This window comes from Drosophila ananassae, chromosome 3R, assembly GCF_017639315.1.
Source record: "Drosophila ananassae strain 14024-0371.13 chromosome 3R, ASM1763931v2, whole genome shotgun sequence".
Taxonomy (NCBI): Eukaryota; Metazoa; Arthropoda; class Insecta; order Diptera; family Drosophilidae; genus Drosophila; species Drosophila ananassae.
The window spans coordinates 3,488,556-3,509,439 of record NC_057930.1 but is presented as its reverse complement, the minus strand read 5'-3'; the positions used below and the strand labels follow the sequence as shown (position 1 = coordinate 3,509,439).

Below are 20,884 nucleotides of genomic sequence, written 5' to 3'. Positions count from 1 at the left end.
GAAAGTTTAAAGGAAAAGTGGTCCTGCTGCCACGTATTCCGATGATACCATCCGATTCTACCATACCCTTCAAAAGGCTACAGTTTCAATTCGTTTAGCTTCCGCCATAAATAAATCTCAAGGTCAAACAATGTCCATTTGTGGTTTAGATTTGAAAAATCCATGTTTTTCTCATGGGCAACTACATATATGCATATTGCGTGTTCACGTGTTGGGAAACCGTCGAATCTATTTGTGTTAGGTAAAGACAGGTTACCCAAAAACATTGTGCTCCGATTTGTGTTAAATTAAATTGAAAGTATTTAAAAGTAAATTTAAATTGAAAGTATTTACTTCAAAAAAATAGATATTAATGTTTAAAATTTTAAGACTGTCTGCCTTGCCTACCTCAGTTAAAGCGTCACATATTATTTACTATGTTATACTGTAATATACTTTATTTGTAATAAATTTAAATAGAATGAAAAATCTGATAAATTTGTATTTTGTACCTATTGATTTCTGCTTAATATCAAGTGTAAGAACATTTTAATTAATTCTGTTTACTGTAATTGTGTACTTCCCATCAAATCTCAGTTCAGTGAATTTGTATACCAACATCCACATTTTCGTCTTTGTTCGTAAATAATTTCATTGTACTAAAATGTATAGTAGTCGAAACTCAAATAAGGAGATCACCATATTTTTTTACAAATACCATCTGTGTGAAAAAGTCACAGCAACGCGTGTCCGGGTCAGCTAGTACAGATATATATCTAATAATATAAAATGCTACTTAGGTGCAACTTCGGCTCCGCCCGAACATAGCCTTCCTTTCTTTGCGTGTATCCTTATAAAATCCTCAAATTTTATTATAATTAAAATTAATACATACAAACAATTTCTTTTATGGAGAAAATTATTTTTAGATTTTTTTATTATTTATAAATATTTAGATTATTTATAGATAGATAGATTGAGCACTTTGGTATGCAATAGTATTCAGTTTTATTTTATAGTTAAAACTATTTTAAATTTTTATTTTTATATGTATATGTGTCTATAAGTCTATTTTTACAAAAAATTCAAGAATGTAACGTCAAATGGAAATAACAAGCATGCAACAATTATCCCTAAAATATTTATAATTAATGTATATATAAAAAATTTGCAAATAATTAAAAGGTTATATAGTGTAATAATTTTGAAATTCAAATAAGTATTTTCATTACCAGAAATTTTAAATATTACTGATAATCGACATTACAAATTAAACTCGCCTTAAGTAGTGTAGTTCGTAGTTAACATCATAGTTATTTATATTATTTTTAGTAATACTATTGTTATTTACTTTAATTATTATTGCATTCCCTCTTTTTTCGGTTATTTGTTATTTACTTTAATTATTATTGCATTCCCTCTTTTTTCGGTCTATTTCTGACTACAATTATTTTCAATTATGGCGCGATTTTATGCCCCCATTCTCTAACGGCTTTGCACAATTGCAGTTTTTGTCCTCGCTACATAATATCTTCTTATTTTGTTTCTGGGCGTGTTCCATGCGCGACTTATATGTGTAAAGAGATTGTAAGGGCACATGTAAAAGCTCCACGATTTGTGTGAAGTCCACAACTGCAATGATTGAATGTATACATTTTTTACTTAATTTTTTTTTTTGAACTTTTTTATACTCACCATCATCTGCCGTTATATGACCATGACGTATGAGGAAGTCAATTACTACCGGCGCTGAGGTAGTTTTAAAATCTGGCGTAAAAAGACGCTCCACACACTCTTTGGCTGGAAGCAATTCGAATGCTTGAACCTCACCGTCTGCGTTATGAGGAATGAAATCTAAAGGCAGCTCCAAGTCAAATACATATTCAGTATTTGGAAAAAGACCTTGACGACTTTCAAAATAAAAAGAGACACATCCAGCCGATACCAAGTTCTTCACTAAATCTTTTGGAATCGATGCTTCCTCAGCAGCTTCCTTGATTGCAGTCTCTTTAATGCCAAACCCTACGGAAAGCCCACCACCTACCATATTATCCCACTTGCCAGGCCATGTTTCCTTTGTATTGGATCTTTGTTGAAGCCAAATGCATAGTCCCTGGGTTGGATGCCTAACGTAGCCATTTATGTCGACGCCGTACTTGCGCACCCCAAAAGCGGCGTAGCCGCACGTTCCATTTTTAAAAGTGCCCTATGCTCGGACTTTACTTCAAAATACTCGTCACGCCAACCCTGTAAAGCTGGAAATAATCCATTTGAGCGAAGGTCACGTAATACCTTTTCAAGTTGTTCAGTGCGTTCATTATAATCCCGAAAAGCTGGATTAAGCTCCACTAAGCCCTAGAAAAAAAAGACAATTCTCTTTTTATAATTAAACAAAATGAACCAAATAAAACAAAGTTTGTAAAATTTTGTAAAGTGACTTACCTGTTTAGTTTGTTCGCAATCTCTTATGCAAAATACTTCAGGATATTTTACCAGCTGTTTAAGAACATCAGATTTGATCAGACCCACTTGATGACCCTCAACCACAAAAGGACGAATATCGCCTTTATTAAAACCTGTATTGATGATATTGAAATTTTAAAAATTTTTAATAATAATCTTTAATTTTTGGAACGGGAAATATCTGGTCGTATTACCTAAATAAATTAGCTAAGGTAAATTAATTCTAGTTAGGATGGTTATAGTCGAGATTTTACTATACTATTGACTTTGACTATATTACTATGTATATGACTTTGATCAAATATTATACAATACATAGATGGGATAGATTTAAGCTTTGAGCTTGTTGGTGAAGGGAGAACGCACATGCATAATACACTTCTATTATTAAAATTATTTGCATCTATGTGTATGTATGCACGACAGCGTACAAATTTTTTGGCGTCCAAATTTTTATTTCAATATGTTTCAGTTTCAGCGGAATTAGCAAGAGGGCAATAAGAATCGATCTTACCGCTCGTTTTTTAAATAACTTTTTTCACAGTTGTATTAAATATTATATGAAACATGAAAGGAAAGCTAACTTCCAGCGGAGCCGAAGTTGATATACCGTTGCAGTTAGGTAGCGGGTTAAATTATTATATATAGGTATATATCGGATCGTATATAGTTGTCCGCTCCTTATTAGAATTGCACCATCAGATAAATTTTCTAATAAAAATGATGGAAACAGCCCCAAGCATCTTTAATAATAGCAAGGTTGTTGCAATTCCGATCGCCTCAGTTATATGGCAGCTATCGGATATAGTCGGCCGATCCTTATTAAATTCGGCGTATCAGATTATTTTGCCCAAAATGGAATCTGTACCAGTCCCATCTCTCTAACTTAAAATCCACCAAAGTTATGCCAATTCCGATCGTTCTATGACAGCTATAGGATATAGTCGGCCGATCCTTATAAAATTTTGTACATACGATGGACAAATATAAAATGTGTGGAAAGTCCCAACTCTCTAACTTAAAAATCACCATTTCCGATCAATCACACTTTTGACCAAAATTATAATACCCTCTGCAAGGGTATAAAAATTATAAGCATAAGTATAAATATGAGTCTAGTATATAAGTATAAGTAATAAAAGAGTAAAGATAGTAAACGAGATTGCTGATCTCTATGTTCTTTTATGATATAGTCGATGTTAACGTTTTAACGTTCCATAGATGTAAATTTCTAAAATATAATTCTCCCTCTCTTAAATAAAATTTCCCTTTCAGATCTGCCTGGAATTCAGTCGTGAAACCCGCTGACATACGTTATCATTCTTGCCGCGGGTGACACCACGAAATGAAGTCACAAGTTTCGGATGTTAAGACGATATTTAAAATTTTGTTTATTTTTTTTACTTATAGGAATTGATATCATTTTGACACAACTAAAAATCAATCTAGATATAATATTAATTAACTAAAAACAAAAAAAAGAGGGTAACTGTGGCTCGATTTGAACTTGTTTTACTCCACACACCAGCCGAGAACACTAACACTAGACTGGATTCCGGCCTGATTGTAGCGCCAAAAATTTTTCTAAGTTGAAGAAAAACCTAAGGAGGTGTTCCTGATCAAGAATATATATAGTTTATAGGGTCTGAGATGTTTCCTTTACAGCGTTGCACACTCTTGACCAAAAATAAAATACTCTGGCAAGGTTATAAAATAACACAGACACTGGGTTGCATATAAAAAAATATTAATTTTTTGTTTTACGGAATCAATAGTATATTTTTACTCACATTTTTTATGAAAATTATTTCGAAGAGTCATGGCCATCTACAAGATATGTGGAACCAAAGATTATACAGTACATAAATAGGACATCTCATACAAACAGAGCTACAATTTAAGTTAAAAAATTGTCCAGGCAACAAATAACATGAGATAGCCATTAGTTAGAGTTCTCGACTGGTGGGGTTTGAAACTAACGAGTTAACATCTAAATCGATCAAAACTTTTATTTGGATTATCTTATTTAATTAATATTATTTCTAGCTTTTTCGGATTTTTATTTTTGTCATAATGAAATATTCTGATTAGGACCAAAAAAATAAAAAAATATCTATCTCCCCTTAATAACTAAAATTTGTGAGCACAGTGAAAAATCCATATGACGATATTTTTAGAACGTTTCATCTTGGGAACGTTGAAACTACCAGTATAAGGGCAAGTATATCCAAAACATCGTCTATTTTTCCCATCACATATTTAACAAGAAAGGAAAGCTAACTTCGGGCGGAGCCGAAGTTGATATACCCTTGCAGTTCAGTCGCAGTCCGCTAGGTGGCGCCACCCATCTTATTTTATTAGATATATAGCGGATCGTTTATAGTCGGCCGATCCTTATGAAAATTGGCAGATCAGATTGTTTTCCCCAAAATAGAATCTGTACCAAATCCCATCTTTCTAACTTAAAAAACACCAAAGTTATGCCAATTTCGATCGTTCTATGACAGCTATAGGATATAGTCGGCCGATCCTTATGAAATTTTGTACATAAGATATGTTGGTCAAACATAACATGTGTGGAAAGTCCCAACCCTCTATCTTAAAAAACAACGAAGTTATGGCATTTCCGATCAATCAGTTATATGGCAGCTATAGGATATAGTCGACCGATCCCGGCCGTTCCGACTTATATACTGCCTGCAAAGAAAAGAAGGATGTGTGCAAAGTTTCAACTCGATAGCTCTAAAACTGAGAGACTAGTTTGCGTAGAAACAGACAGACGGACAGACGGACATGCTCATATCGACTCAGGAGGTGATCCTGATCAAGAATATATATACTTTATAGGGTCGGAGATGTCTCCTTCACTGCGTTGCACACTTTTGACCAAAATTATAATACCCTCTGCAAGGGTATAAAAACCGGCTACACCAAGAACATGGGGTGAGACATAAATGCAGTGACAGAAATAGAAAGCAAAAGACTATAAACAGGATTCAAAAGCAACCCTTGATATGTCGGGTTATCGTTAGCGGCCTATCTCCTCCTTTAGATCCTTCTTCCGATACGGCTGAACTGTGGTTTATGATTTAAATAAAGCATTTAATAATTTGGCATCAAATTTTATTCTAAATACTCTCCTAATCTGGCGATATAAAAAAATGTTTTCCAAAAATTGTAAACGAAATACGTAGATATTAAAGGAGTCTACATGAAAAATCGTATAACATACCTGCATAAAGCAGTAAAACCCAAAAAGCGAAAAGCGAATTTTACCATATTAATATTTTATTGATATAACCGTTTAATTTGGAATACTGTGAATTACATCAGTCAAATTTTTGTCAAAATCTCAGGGAATTTATATTTTAAAATTCATTCATTTTTTCTAAAACGGTACAATTAAAGTTATTCCAATTATTGTTATTCCATTTCACCATATGTTAAGAAGTATTGCATAAGGGAACTCATACTTACGTACAACTAAACAATATGAAAAGGGCCGGACAATGTTCAAAAATAAACATAATTATCCTTAAAACCCAATTTCTTTCAGTTGCCGCCAATTTGCATACATTAATCAGACTTTATGCCAAAATATCGGCGATTAGACCAAATGTGGGGCGGACTGGCAGGGCTATATCGACTTGGCTGTTGAAACTAATCTGTTGACTCGAAAGCGTGTGAAATGGTGGAGTTGAACCACTAACCATAAAACAAATAGACTACACATTTTATACAATGAAAATGGAGACATATATCTTTGATCTTTGTATGTATGTATGCTTTCTATGCTTAATTTCTCTCAGAAAAAGACCGAGAACCGCTTTAACCTAACCTAACCTTAGGTTGTATGGTTGATGTGATGCGAGTGTATCTGCCTTGCTGGTTAAGGTCTTACCTGACGCCTTCGTGGGATTGTATTAAATGTTTATTTCCCCAAGTTGTTTTCGTAGGGATGTACAGAAACATCCATTGTTCACTGTGTGTGGCTGAGCCCCCTTTTTGTGAGTGAGCTGGACTGGGCGTTTTCCAGTATTCGCTCTAGGAAATCCCCGCTTATCCCCGCCATTCCGAATTATTTGTATGAATTGTATGCACATAAAGTTTTTTCCGGTGCATGAATATGTGCGAAGGCGACTGTTTTTCTGAAGCCCCCCGAAAGGGTCCGGCGACACGCCTTCGGGCGGTCTGGTTCTTATCCAGCAGGTAAGGACTGGGTTTGCGGAAGAGGAGAATAGGCTTCGCCTCCGAACAGTGAGAAAGCAATGCTCATGAGGATTCCGTATAAGACTGTATAATGTACCATCGTATAATTTGGCCTTAGAATACTTCATAATAAAATCAGTAGTGTCCTTGTAGGACACCGCTTAACCGGAGGCTATGATCATTTCTGGTACCACAGCAGCCAAAACCCTTGAAAATTTGGAAATTTTAGTACTAGGTTTTAATCTCTTTCCAATTATCCTTTTCTCAGCATTTTGAATCAAATTAAGGCTAAAATTATCATCCCACCATTTTTAATATTTTATTTTAAAACGTAATTTTGCAACCAATTTATAAAAGCATATTCGATTCCTCCATGATTTCATAGTTATTCCAAGATAAAATGAATAAACGGACTAGAGCCCAAAATCAATAATATCAGCGGCACCTGAAGCCTTAAACCAGGCAATCTAAGACAACGGACCAGGTAGCTGACCAAGCATTTGGAAATATATTTCTTTAACATTGACCTATTAACCATAAGTTAAGTTAAAACATGTGTAATTATGCATCCTATAAAAGATTGATCCAAAATAAATACAGAATCAGCGTGCTGCAACAATTACGTCTCCTTGAATAGCTTTTATTAAGGGGTTAGGTGGGTCTGGCGGCAAAAAAAAATCGTTTTTTTTTTTTTTTTTTTTTTTTTAATTCTCCAGAATCTTGAGAATATTCTCCCAAATTTTCAAGTCGATTGGAATAAAAGTTTCGGAGATACAGTCCTGAAAAGGTGGACGCTCGAGGTCAGCTATAGGCGGAGCGCAAACTTCAAACGCGTTTTTCTCAAAACTGTGTTTTTGAAATAGGTTGTCAAGATTTCTCGGAAACTACTCAACCGATCTTGATAAAATTTTGCACAGGTCTTTGAGATACGATTATCTAGAACTTGAACGAAGGATTTTTATTTTACTTAAATTTTACAATATATTGAATTATGTAGGCGGAGTTTAAATTGGAGTTTTTGATCACATATTTTCAAAAAGTCATGGCTATCTAAAACTGTTTCTAAGTTCAAAACGTAGTCCAGCTGGTTTAGTAAAGCTTTGCAGAAATTATACATAGTCATGGCTTTTTGAAAATATGAGAATAAAAACTCCAATTTAATTGACGAAAATATTGACGAAAATAAATTCAATTATTCAATTAAAAATTATTTCGAGTTTTCCCTTAAATCCAAAATTAAAACATGGTATTATCTACTAATTTCAATAAGAAAATAAAATCTTCCATAGGAAAATGTTTGGGGAAAAATCATAGAAGACCAAAAATTAATGTAGAAAATCGGAGATTTCAACTTTGGATGAGTATTCAAGAATATGGTAACTGCTAGATACCATTTTTATACCCTTGCAGAGGGTATTATAATTTTGGTCAAAAGTATGCAACGCAGTGAAGGAGACATCTCCGACCCTATAAAGTATATATATTCTTGATCAGGATCACCTCCTGAGTCGATATGAGCATGTCCGACTGTCCGTCTGTCTGTCTGTCTGTTTCTACGCAAACTAGTCTCTTAGTTTTAAAGCTATCGAGTTGAAACTTTGCACACACCCTTCTTTCTGTTGCAGGCAGTACATAAGTCGGAACGGCCGGGATCGGCCGACTATTTCCTATAGCTGCCATATAACTGATTGATCGGAAATGCCATAACTTCGTTGTTTTTTAAGATAGAGGGTGGGGATGTTATATTTGATCAACATATCTTATGTACAAAATTTTATAAGGATCGGCCGACTATATCCTATAGCTGTCATACAACGATCGGAATTGGCATAACTTTGGTGTTTTTTAAGTTAGAAAGATGGGACTTGATACAGATTCTATTTTGGACAAAATAATCTGATTTGCCAAATTTCATAAGGATCGGCCGCCTATATACGATCCGCTATATATCTAATAATATAAGATGCGTGGCGCCACCTAGCGGACTGCGACTCAACTGCAAGGGTATATAAACTTCGGCTCCGCCCAAAGTTAGCTTTCCTTTCTTGTTTAATTTTAGTTGGTACACATACATTTCAAAAATGCAAATACAAAAATGCAAAACACATACATTCTAGCAATAATGATGGTCAATGAAATAATGAATAACTTTTTGAAATTGATTGCAAAACAAATTTTCCATCAGGTTTTGTTAAAATCAGCGTTTGAAATGGTTTTTGAAAAAGTACCTTCTAAAGTTACTTTTAGAACCTCTAACTAAATTCCGAGGTCTATTAATTATTATGTTAAAGATCAACAAGAATACCAAACTGGCTATGAAACTTGGTGCTCAAAAACAAGTTTCACTGATTCATGTTTCATTGTTATATCAAGACGTCCTTTCTTGTTTTAAACAACTTTTGTGAGTAAAACACCTTTTTTTGTGTTACCTCCGGTCGTTTTTTCATATATTTGGCATCAAAATTTTTATATATGTAATTGGCATTGGCATTTCTAGCTTACAAATTCTAAATGGCCAGACGAATTTCTACTAATTTATCCATGTTTAACATTTATGGAACTCCCGAACTTGACTTTCTTTCTGCACATTAAAATAAAGACCAAATATGTCTTTATTAAAATTTTTAATGTATGTATGTAATGTATTTTATTATTTATTTCTTCTTCTCTATTAAAAATTTTACTATAATTTGGTTCAGTGTAAAGACTTGCCGCTAAAAAAGCTCTCGCTAAAATATGTTTGTGAATTATCGGATTGGTGTTGGAGTTTGCTCTGTAATAAGTGGAGCTTGGCATCCTTCGGTTAAATCTTTGTTTCTAACATAATCTATTTTTAAATTCAAATTTTAAACAAACGCAGCTGATTAACAGTAGGCCCGCCGTGTGAAACATAAAGAAAAGTTCGTACGCACTGAAGAGAATAACATTTTTTGTTCGTCAAACATATTTTTCCATCTGACCTCTACGCTTAAAAGGGAACGCACATGCATAGGATTCTATTCCCTATTGAAATTTATGTCACCGCCTTTTCAGTAACGACAAATTTTCTGCAAACACCCAATTTTCTGTAACAAAAAAGGGGGTGGTTTTAAAAAAATATTTGTTTTTATTCTGGGACATGAATGGTCACGATTTTCAGCGCGGAGGACTGATTCAGCTCTAAAATTCCGGTATGAACCAGGGATGATTTTCACTTCAGAATCAGGCGAATCAAGGCTGATTACACAGGCCGACAATTTTCTATTTTTCTTTTCTTCCACGAAAAATTTCTACTGCTCCATAACCTTAAGGCACCTCTGAACTAAAGTCCAGAACAAACATGGGTTCCATCACCCACATTTTGCGCGGTACACCTAAGAGAAGAAATTAATCAAATTTTACCATATATTGAATTATGTGTTGTTTTAAGTATACATATATCATTTTTGAAATGTGTGTGTACCAAAGAGCTGCTACGATCAAAATTTTTTCAATCGTACCCGATCATTAACTCGGATTTTTTGTGACGCAAAACTTTGCTTCAACGAACATGAATTGATCGTAATCAATCGTGTTCAAAGCGAACATTCAGTTCCAATCACTCGTGCCTGGTTCGTAATGATTTTCTTTGTTCGAACGCTTTGTGTGAGCAGCAAAGAACGATTGGGAATGCTGCTTGCATGCAGATCGATCACGCTCATACCGTTGGGTCATACCGAATGGTTCGATTCAACCCGATCTACTTATTTCATCATAAGCCGAAACTCGCGCGCAAATAAATGAAGTGATTTTTTAGTTATTTTTCCCATCGAAACTTTTTTCCGTTACAACATACAAATTTGTACATACAAAATACACACACAAACACATATTCGCAGGGCAATTCTCCATCTGATTGCTTCACTCACAATCAAATCAAACGCAACTTGATCGATGTCTGAAGCTTTCGTTTGCATCGTTGGACTCGATTGTCTTTTTCTGTACAATCATTTCCGATCATCAAACCGGTACGCCAGAGCAATCAAATCAATGTACGAACTGTTCGTTTTGTGCACGAAGATCGATCGAATTTTGTAGCGAACAACTTTTTGAGTTGCGACGAGTTTGAGCGAGGCTGATCGAAACCGACTCGATCATACTCAATGCAGGTCTCTGGTGTGTACCAACTCAAATTAAACAAGAAAGGAAAGCTAACTTCGGGCTGTGCCGAAGTTGATATACCCTTGCAGTTGTGCAACTTCCGATCAATCAGTTATATGGCAGCTATAGGTTATAGGGTCGGAGATGTATCCTCCTGCGTTGCACACTTTTGAACAAAATTATAATACCCTCTGCAAGGGTACAAAAATGGCATCTAGCAGTCACCATATCTTTGGAATACTCATCAAAAGTTGAAGTCTCCGATTTTCTACATTTATATTTGTGCTTCTATGATTTTTGAAGTGAAACTTCTTATACGACGCCGGAAAATGTTGCGTTAAACGTTTAACGCTCCAGTGGAGGGGGAATAGCGTTGAACGCTTAACGCAACTCGGAAGGAGAAGAGGAAAAGAGAAAGATAGAGTGCGAGAGAGAGAGAGAGTGAATGAGAGTAAGGTATCGCCAGGCGCATGCGCTGCTATGGCGATACACGTAGCGCGTAACAGCTGCCTAGACTAATATTAGTGCCTATGCGTGAGTGCATCAAGCGTCCTATGTGTCGAAAATTCTTTTTCTTATTCTTATCTCGTATTTTGTTATTAAAGTGTATCCCATAATTAATTCGTGTTCTATATAATATTGACGCACTACTTGTAGTATTAGTACAGTGAATAGTGATTCAAACAAACAATAAAATGAGTGACAGTGAAAATACGCATAACACAGCGGATTCCAGGTTATGTGGTGGTACGTTTCTCTTGAATATTTCAATTGTCCATAACAGATGCACCTTGTGGATCATATCATCTTGAAATTAATATCAATTGGATTGGCAAAAATTTTAATGGTTTGATTTTGAATTGATTTTACAGCGGAAAAAGATGTAAGACATTTCATATCGTATTTTAGTTATCATAATCCAATTGTAAATATTATAGATATGAATCCGTCAGAACCCAGAGATGATCATTGATTTGGACTTTTCTTTGTAATAAATTTATAAAATGTGAATTGAAGAAAGTGTTGGTCACTCCACCTTATTTTTATCCTTTCCCTCCCGCTATTTTTCTTTTATACGAAATAATATGCATTTTTTGGAATATCGCTAAGAAGTTTCACTTCTTTCGCGCGTAGGGACTCCACGCACACATTTTTTCTTATTGAACTCAGTAGATCATACCTTGTTTTATTTTGGATTTAAGGAAAAACTCGAAATGCTTTTATTGAATTTATCATAGTTATTGTAGTTTAACAATATCTTCTTAAATTAAATAGGAGTTTTTAATCTCACATCAGCGCACATCATTCTTTTGTTTGCAGTTCGGAACTATATCCTATAGCTGGCATATAACTGATTGATCGGAAATGCGATAACTTTGATGTTTTTTAATTATGTATATATACACTGCTGGCCAAAATAATAAGTATACACATATAGTGTTTATTTGTTTCGAACCTCGTGTATTCAATACTAAGCTTAATTTTCTGCTGGGTGGGCGATTTTGGTCTGGTCAAAATAATATGTACACCTGTGTATTTGATAAATTTTAAAGGTTTAAAGCTAGATTCGAGTAAGATATGTTGGTTTTTATTATTTCCATGCATATTCCCAGGAAAAAAACTTATATAGATGGGCAAAAAGAAGCATTGTACTACAGAAGAAAGGAAAATGGCTTTGAATCTGCAAAAAGAAGGAAAAAGTCTTCGGGAAATCGCTAAAAGCCTTGGGCGGTCAGTATGTTTTGTCCAGAATGCCCTTAAATTCAAGGCTCAACCCGAAACTAGTGGTCGAAAGAAGAAATCCTCTCAATCGACGGACACCCAGATCATAAAACTTGCAAAAAAAGATCCCTTCATGTCTTCAAAGTCTATTGCTGCTTATATTGACCAAGAAATATCGTCTAGATCAGTTCGTCGTAGACTTAAAGCTGGCTTACAAGGACGCATAGCCAGAAAAATTCCTCTCCTTCGAGGGAATAATTTAAAGATGAGGAAACAGTTAGCCCAAAATCATTTGGCATGATCTGGAACAGAGGGTTCCAAAAGTGGATAAATGTCCTATGGAGCGACAAAACAAAAAAAATCTATTTGGTAACGACTCCAGAAATAATGTACGACTTGTTTCGTCGACCCAAAGGCAAAGAATTCGGTACTCGAATTCTCGAAATAGCCCGGTACTCGAAATAGTCCGTTAAACATGGAAGCGGAAACATTATGATTTGGGACTGTTTTTCTTGGCATGGAGTCGTCCCGATTCATCGGATTACCGATACTAAGATCCGATTTGGGTATAAAAATATATTGTCTGACATAATGCTGAGGAAGACATGCCCTTGAGATGGGTCTTTCTACAGGACAACGACCCAAAACACACATCAAAGCTGGTCAAGGCTTAGTTCACCAAAAAGAAGGTGGACATTATGAAGCGGACAAGTCAAACTGCAGACTTAAACCCAATAGAAAACCTATGGGGAGAGCTCAATCGTCGGATTGGCACAAACACATTTCAAAATACAGAAGAATTGCAGCAAAGACAAGGTACGAAAGTCCTTTAGAGACGTGCCGTAAATTAAATGCCCAGCATGCCGAAATGGATAACAAAAGTTTTAAAAAAAAAGGGGGGATATACTGGGTATTAGCATAAGAATACTATAAAACGAAAAAAAATTGAGAAAATGTTTTTTATTTTTAAGTTAGAGGCTTTGAAGAATTGCTTATTTTTTTGACCAACCCTTTTTTATGTTTTTTAGTTTTAATCGACAATAAATTCTACAGATTTCGTGAAATATTCTTATGTTAAGTATTTTTATAATCAACATTATGCCAGAAAAATAAAAGAAATTAGAATTGGTTCGTTACGGTAATCAAAAAAGATTTACGTGACATAGAAGAAATCTTATGAGCCTGTACTTATTATTTTGGCCAGCTGTGTATATATATTAGGGCGGTTCGATTTGTAAGGGATTCGGATTCATTTCGGATTCTAGGGATCAAAATAAGAAACTTTGCTCTAGAGATGATATGTACCTCTAAAATGAATTCTGATGTCCCCGTTTTAACGTGTAGGTACCCAAAAGGTCAAATTCCAAAAAATCCTGATTTGACCCATTTAGAGTGCCCCAATCGAGTCCAAATTTATGAACGACCCACTAACTTTGGAGGGTCGATCCACCCATTACAAGTGGTACCCCCTGGGGACCCCCCTAGGGATTCTACCTTACAAAAATATCACAAAATCACAGCACCTAAAAAGTATGCTATGAAAATGAAACTCAAAACCTGTTGCTCCGCCCACCGCCTTTTCTCCTCCTTTTCGTCCCTTGGGGGCCCCGGGGGGGGGGCCTCCAAAGTTAGTGGGTCGTTCATACATTTGGACTCGATTGGGGCACTCTAAATGGGTCAAAACAGAATTTTTCCTACACGTTAAAACAAGGGACATCAGAATTCATTTTAGAGGTATGGTCTCTTGAGCAAAGTTTCTTATTTTGATCCCTAGAATCCGAAAATCATATGTGCCTAAGCGATTTTTCAATCGACCCACCCTAATATACATATATATATATAAATATAATTTTTATATTTGGCCATGTTATATTTGGCCGATCCGATCTGCCAAATTTCATAAATATCGGCCGACCGTATTTCATACCTGCCATATAACTGAACGATCGAATATGGCACCACTTTGCTATTTTTAAAGATGCTTGAGGCTGTTTCCAACATTTTTATTAGAAAATTGATTCGATGATGTAATTCTAACAAGGAGCGGACAACTATATACAATCCGATATATATATATAATAATTTAACCTGCTACCTTACTGCAAGGGTATATCAACTTCGACTCCGCTCAAAGTTAGCTTTCCTTTCATGTTATGTATGTATTCGCTTCTAAATTTAGACTTCTTCTGCCGAATGAGATTGTTCTCTTTCTCATTCCTATTCTATCTCGTATGTAGCGTTAAATTATTGTATCCAAGGGTGTAAAAATGTTTTTGGACGTGAGCGAGAAGAAACTATATAGACGAACAATTAAAAATTTCTTGAGTGTGATCTAAATGAATGATATACCAATAAAAGGTATTATTTTAATTATATTGGAAGGACATTGATGGGACCAGACCAGACCTCAACATCCTTCCTTCCCCTGTCTGTGTGCACTATTTGTTTCTTCGCAATCCTGGAAAAAATCTGAGATGTTTGAAACTAAAATATGAGAAACTTTTGTTACATTTTTTAAAATACCTTTTAATTATGTTAAATAAAATTAAAAAAAAACCTATCTAAACATTCTCTTCGAAACATAACATCTACATAATATAAAAAATAACATACACCAAACCTAATTTTTTAATGAAAAAATATGTTTTTTATAATTGTCTCTGGGAGCCAATGGCCCCTTAACTTTTGATATATTAGGTTGCCAAAAAAGTCTTGCGGTATTTTCGCTAGTTGGCGCCGAAAGCGCGTATTTCTTGTTTTATTCGTCGCATCAGGTCATACTATACCTTTTTGAAAAGCTCATTTCACTCGCTAACACGTGTTTGATTGATTGTCTTTTCTTTGAAGTCGTTCGTGAGTTATAGCGTCGCAATCATGGAGCAAAATAAATGGAAAATACGGCATATTTTACAGTACTACTACGATAAAGGCAAAAATGCATCTCAAGCCGCCAATAAAATTTGTGCAGTTTATGGACCCGAGTTTCCACAGTTTCCATTTCAACCGCACAACGATGGTTTCAACGTTTTCATTGTGGTGTATAGGTGGTCGAAGATGCCCCACGCTCCGGAAGGCCTGTCGTCGAAAATTCCGATAAAATCGCTGAATAGGTCGAAAGAGACCGGCACAGTAACAGCCGTAGCCTCGGTCAAGAGCTAAGCATGAGTCATCAAACCGTTATAAACCATTTTAAGAATCTTGGAGTCCCTAAGAAGCTCGATGTATGGGTGCCACACGAATTGACGCAAAAAACATCTTTGACCGTATCGACGCATGCGAATCGCTTCTAAATCGCAACAAAAACGACCCGTTTTGGAAGAGTATGGTGACTGGCGATGAAAATTGGGTCACTTACGATAACGTAAGGCGCAAACGGTCGTGGTCGAAAAGCGGTGAAGCGGCCCAGACGGTGGTCAAGCCTGGATTGACGGCCAGGAAGGTTCTTCTGTGTGTTTAGTGGGATTGGCATAATCCACTATGAGCTGCTCCCCTATGGCCAAACGCTCAATTCGGACCTGTACTGCCAACAACTGGACCGCTTGAAGACAGCACTCATGCAGAAGAGGCCATCTTTGATCAACAGAGCCCGAATAGTTTTCCACCAGGACAACGCCAGGCCACAAACATCTTTAGTGGCGCGCCAGAAGCTCCGGGAGCTCGGATGGGAGGTTCTTTTGCATCCACCGTATAGTCCGGATCTCGCACTAAGTGATTACCACCTGTTTCTGTCCATGGCGAACGCGCTTGGTAGTCTGAAGTTGGCCACAAGAGAGTCCTGTGAAAATTGGCTCTCCGAGTTTTTTGCCAATAGGGATGGGAGCTTCTATGAGAGGGGCATTATGAAGTTGGCATCTCGTTGGGAACGCGTCATCGAACAATGACGGATATTCGACTTGAATCGCATTATTGAAAAAAATTGTATGAACAATTGAAAACTCAATAAGAGAGAGCGGAAAACTCCGCAAGACTTTTTTGACAACCTTACATATAAGCGGAGCTACCAATTTTGGCGTTACTCACAAATGTATGTATATTTGATTGACAATTTTTATTTTTTTTAGCTAGTGCATATGTAATAATATGTGTGCAATAAACTAGAAAATATGGAGTAGTACGGGCGGAGCTGAAGTTGATATACCCTTTCAGTTAGGTAGAAGTTTCTGTTATAATATATATATCGTATCGTACATAGTTGGCCGATCCTTATGAAAATTGCACTATCAAATCAATTTTCTAACAAAAATGTTTCAGAGAGCATGCGCACTTGTAACTTTCAAAAAGTCAAATTTTTTTTATTGCATTTCCTAAAGTGTATCTATTTAGAAATGTGTTGTGAGATACTCATGTTTAAAGGTAGGGGCGTCCGGTTTATGTAATAGTGAGTTGAAACTTTTAACACGTTTTTCTCAAAACTACTTTTTTGAAATCGGTGACCACTCTTACTCGAAAGCTAGTGACCCGATTGTCTGGAAATTTAGCATGCTTTAGCACGAAGGATTGATTTTTTTATAGAAAACTTTTTTTTTACAGTTGAAAAACAACCGCTTTATTTAACGAAAAACGATTGTTCAACTTTGATAGGTCGCCATTTTGTCGAATATTTTTTTTTAATATCCATCGATTAAGTACTAGATAAACTTTCAATAAATGTAAATCCGTTTCATTTTTCTCAGACGATCCAGATTTCCAGTCTTGGTCACCGCGACCCGTGTTTTTCAGACGGACCTCACTTCGACGGGGCATAACTTTGAAACTGCTCAATATTTTCTACTTCTTTTTTCAAATTTAAGTTAAAATGACGTACTTTCACATAATAAAGCAATATTTCAAAAAAAATTAAATAGTTTAAGAGAAAAAAATTCGGCAATAATGTCTATTTTTGGCGCTCCAACTGCGCATGCCCCTTAAAACAGCTCGTCCGATCCATATGAAATTTGGCAAATCGGATTACTTTGCCCAAAATGGAATCCGTACTTAGTCCCATCTTTCTAACTTAAAAACACCAAAATTCCGATCAATCAATTATATGGCAGCTATAGGATATAGTCGACCGATCCCGGCTGTTCCGACTTATATACTGCATGCAAACAAAAGAAGGATATGTGCAAAGTTTCAACTCGATAGCTGTAAAACTGAGAGACTTGTTTGCGTAGAAACAGACAGACAAACGGACATGCTCATATTGACTCAGGAGGTGATCCTGATCAAGAATATTCATATATACTCTTTAGGGTTGCCCCCTTTTGACTAAAATTATAATATAATAGGGTATTACCCAAGGGTATAATATTGAATGTCTCGAGCTCAATTTAAACTCGTTTCACGTCGAGAACTTTACAATTCGGTTATTCCTGTGACACCCGCAATAGGAACACTCTTGTTTCTCATATTTACATATATGTATGTATGTATTTAATACATATGTATATTGTATAATTTTTGCTTATACATACACGAAATAAGCAAATATTAGTATGCTGCGCTTGTCACAAACGGTTGGTTTTGAAAACTGTTACTTAAGATTGCTTTATTTTTTTACCTTTATGGTACGATACGGTATATAATAAAAATCTTTTATTTTTTAACTTTTAAATGTATGTATTATGTATGTATAATGTACATATATGTATGTATTAGAAAATGTAAAATATTTTCCTTCAAAACATGGCACAACATATGTGTAGTCATACGATGTCATTTGTACACATGAATATATACAACAAACCGTGAATTTATAAAAACAATATTGCATAAGAACTTATATACGTACATAGGTAATTGTTAACACGACCTGAAAGCTAGTACAGACCTTGAGAAAAAGTTATAAACCTCTTAGTGTAGATTATAACCAAAAGCTTAAATAGAACACTGAAACTACAGCGAAGGAAAAATAATCAATAAAATCAACTACCATATCTCGTATATTACAGGTGCAGATAACATTGCATTCTGGACACGTACACATTCATACAAACCTATTTGCAGGTATTTTCTAAAATATACACCTTTGCCTACCTGTCAGATAAAAATTGTTAAACTTCGTGGCTAAGATCAAAAGCCGTGAAAGCTTAACTTCGTTGAAAGACATTTGTTAGTCGATACAGCTAAAGTAAATAATTTAAATATAGAAACGCAGGTTCTTAGTACTCAGCGGCCGTTTCAAAATCCGCTAAATCACTTTGGTAAAAATTTATCTTTCTAGGCTCACAGTCAAAGAGTGTTATGCGAATTCATTAATAAATAGTAAAAAACAGAATGAATAAATGAAAAACGTGAAGTGTGCTAGGTGGCTTGTATATTTGCGTTGTTAAACACTATTCCGAGTCAGCTGCTAAGAATTATTTGTGATGTCATTTAAGCTATTTTCGTTAAATGATTTAAGTTATATTTTGGAGCCTCACTCCGATCTCGGAATTTATAATACGTATCTCATTATAGATCTAATGAGATACGTAGACTTCTATGGTATACTTAATAATTCATGATTTACTTAATAATTTTTACAGAATTTTTAATGTTTTTTTTTACTACTCTTCATTAAAAAATAAATTTACCAAAATTGTTTACCCAAATTGTAAATAAAATTACAATTTATTTATTTTATGACCATAGTGCGATAATCTCACATGTATTTTAATCTCAGTACTTTAAGTTAGTGTTAAATAAATAAAAACGTCTTTAATACACTTTTTTAATGGGCAGTAAGTAATTGTTTATAAAATACAATACTTATGTCTGAATATTATTATATTAAAATAATTCACGGGACGAAAGTTTGAAGTGAAATATTTACATCAATAATAAAATTTTTATAACATAATTCTTTGAAATAAAATTAAAAATATATTTGAGTAGTTTTAACCTTTGGATTGACTTAGAAAAAAATGCGGGAAGTGCTAATGGGTTTGAGGATTGATTGATTGATCAATGATGAATCAAAGAATATTTTATTTAGGATGTTAAAATAAAAATATATATTTACATAAAATTAAAATCGTTGGTTTCGAGTCAGTCAATTTCACTGCACTGCCTCTGCTGCACACACTGCCGAAATTGTAATTGGTTTACGGCTGGCATTTTCGTATTCGTATACAAATTTATATCAATATATGAATATCTAGCCATTTTTTATAATCCACTAAATATTTAATCAATATGTGCCTTCACTATATTTTTTATTTAACAGTGTTGATAAACAGCATGCTAAACTACAGATGTCACGTTGTGAGCAGGTCAAGGGAAAGATAAGATTAAAAACATATGTAAGCAGAGCACGAGAAACATTGTTTCTTTCGTGAGTAGCCGACTGGAATTTCATTTGGTTGCTTGTTAAAATAAAAATCGGTATATCTTCCCTGGAAAATCACCCTAAACAAATTCAAAAATGAGTGACGACTTTCTGAGAAAACCATTCTCTTTGGCGCCCGCGGCAACTGGTAAACTAGAACAAAATTTAGTTACGCAATGTAACTATTTTCTTATATAGGCATATTTTTAATATACTGTGAAACTGTTTGATGACCATTTTTTTGCAGTTGAAGAAGGAGCAACAACAAACTACACTCCAGTTACGAGCACTTTTGGTAGTCCTGCGGTTTCGCCGTACCTCAACTATGATTCAAGATTCTTGCAGCAAGCACAGCCAGAGTTTATCTTTCCTGAGGGCGCTAATAAGCAGCGCGGACGCTTTGAGTTAGCATTTTCTCAGATTGGTACTTCGGTAATGATTGGCGGTGGAATCGGTGGTCTTGCGGGGGTTTATAATGGTTTTAAAGTCACCAAGGCGCTTAATCAGACAGGGAAACTGCGGCGAACACAGTAAGAAACTCCCTAAGTGCAGCCACTTAAATGCAATTCACTAATAAAATGAAATTCCTTACCCAAAGATTAATCAATCACATTATGAAGCAAGGTTCGGGAACGGCAAACACTCTGGGTACTCTGGCGGTGCTCTACTCGGCGTGTGGAGTGTTGTTGCAGTTCGTTCGTGGGGAAGATGACCATGTCAATACAGTGATTGCAGGCTCTGCAACGGGACTTCTATACAAATCAACGGGTGAGTCTTTAATCACCTTATAATAATTTGTAAAACTAACATGTTATTTTTATGCAGCTGGCCTACGGAGGTGTGCACTTGGTGGCGCCATTGGGCTGGCATCTCGTCAATCTATTGCTTATATCTGTTAGCCCAAGAGAACAGCACAAACTCAAGTCCAAAATTCCTGTAGATCATGAAAGCTTTTCAGGCATGAATAGATCTACACAGTTTGTATAGATATTCTATGCTCTCATTAAGAGGTTTTGTTGTATATTAAAATACATAGCTTAGGTTCAATGAATGCCTACAATTCTTTAGGCTTTACTATTTAATACCGAATCTGTTGTGGCTCAG

The 20,884-nt window shown here is 35.2% G+C and overlaps 2 protein-coding genes across 2 annotated transcripts; one reads left to right on the top strand and one right to left on the bottom strand.

Annotated features, from left to right (window-relative positions):
- Window positions 1–884: 884 nt before the first annotated feature.
- LOC6498653 (uncharacterized protein YJR142W) lies at window positions 885–18,819 on the bottom strand. Its single transcript, XM_014904638.3, is given in 5 exon segments — window positions 885–1,611; window positions 1,675–2,151; window positions 2,154–2,334; window positions 2,422–2,555; window positions 18,508–18,819. Coding segments are annotated over 5 exon segments (1,044 nt in total). The 5' UTR covers window positions 18,581–18,819; the 3' UTR covers window positions 885–1,432.
- On the top strand, window positions 18,425–20,840 carry LOC6498828 (mitochondrial import inner membrane translocase subunit Tim23). The gene is made up of 5 exons (XM_001965839.4): window positions 18,425–18,477; window positions 19,679–19,928; window positions 20,028–20,310; window positions 20,379–20,548; window positions 20,606–20,840. Exons 2-5 carry the CDS (start codon window positions 19,877–19,879, stop codon window positions 20,677–20,679), a joined length of 579 nt encoding a protein of 192 aa, XP_001965875.2. The 5' UTR covers window positions 18,425–18,477; window positions 19,679–19,876; the 3' UTR covers window positions 20,680–20,840.
- The last annotated feature ends 44 nt before the right edge of the window (window positions 20,841–20,884 follow it).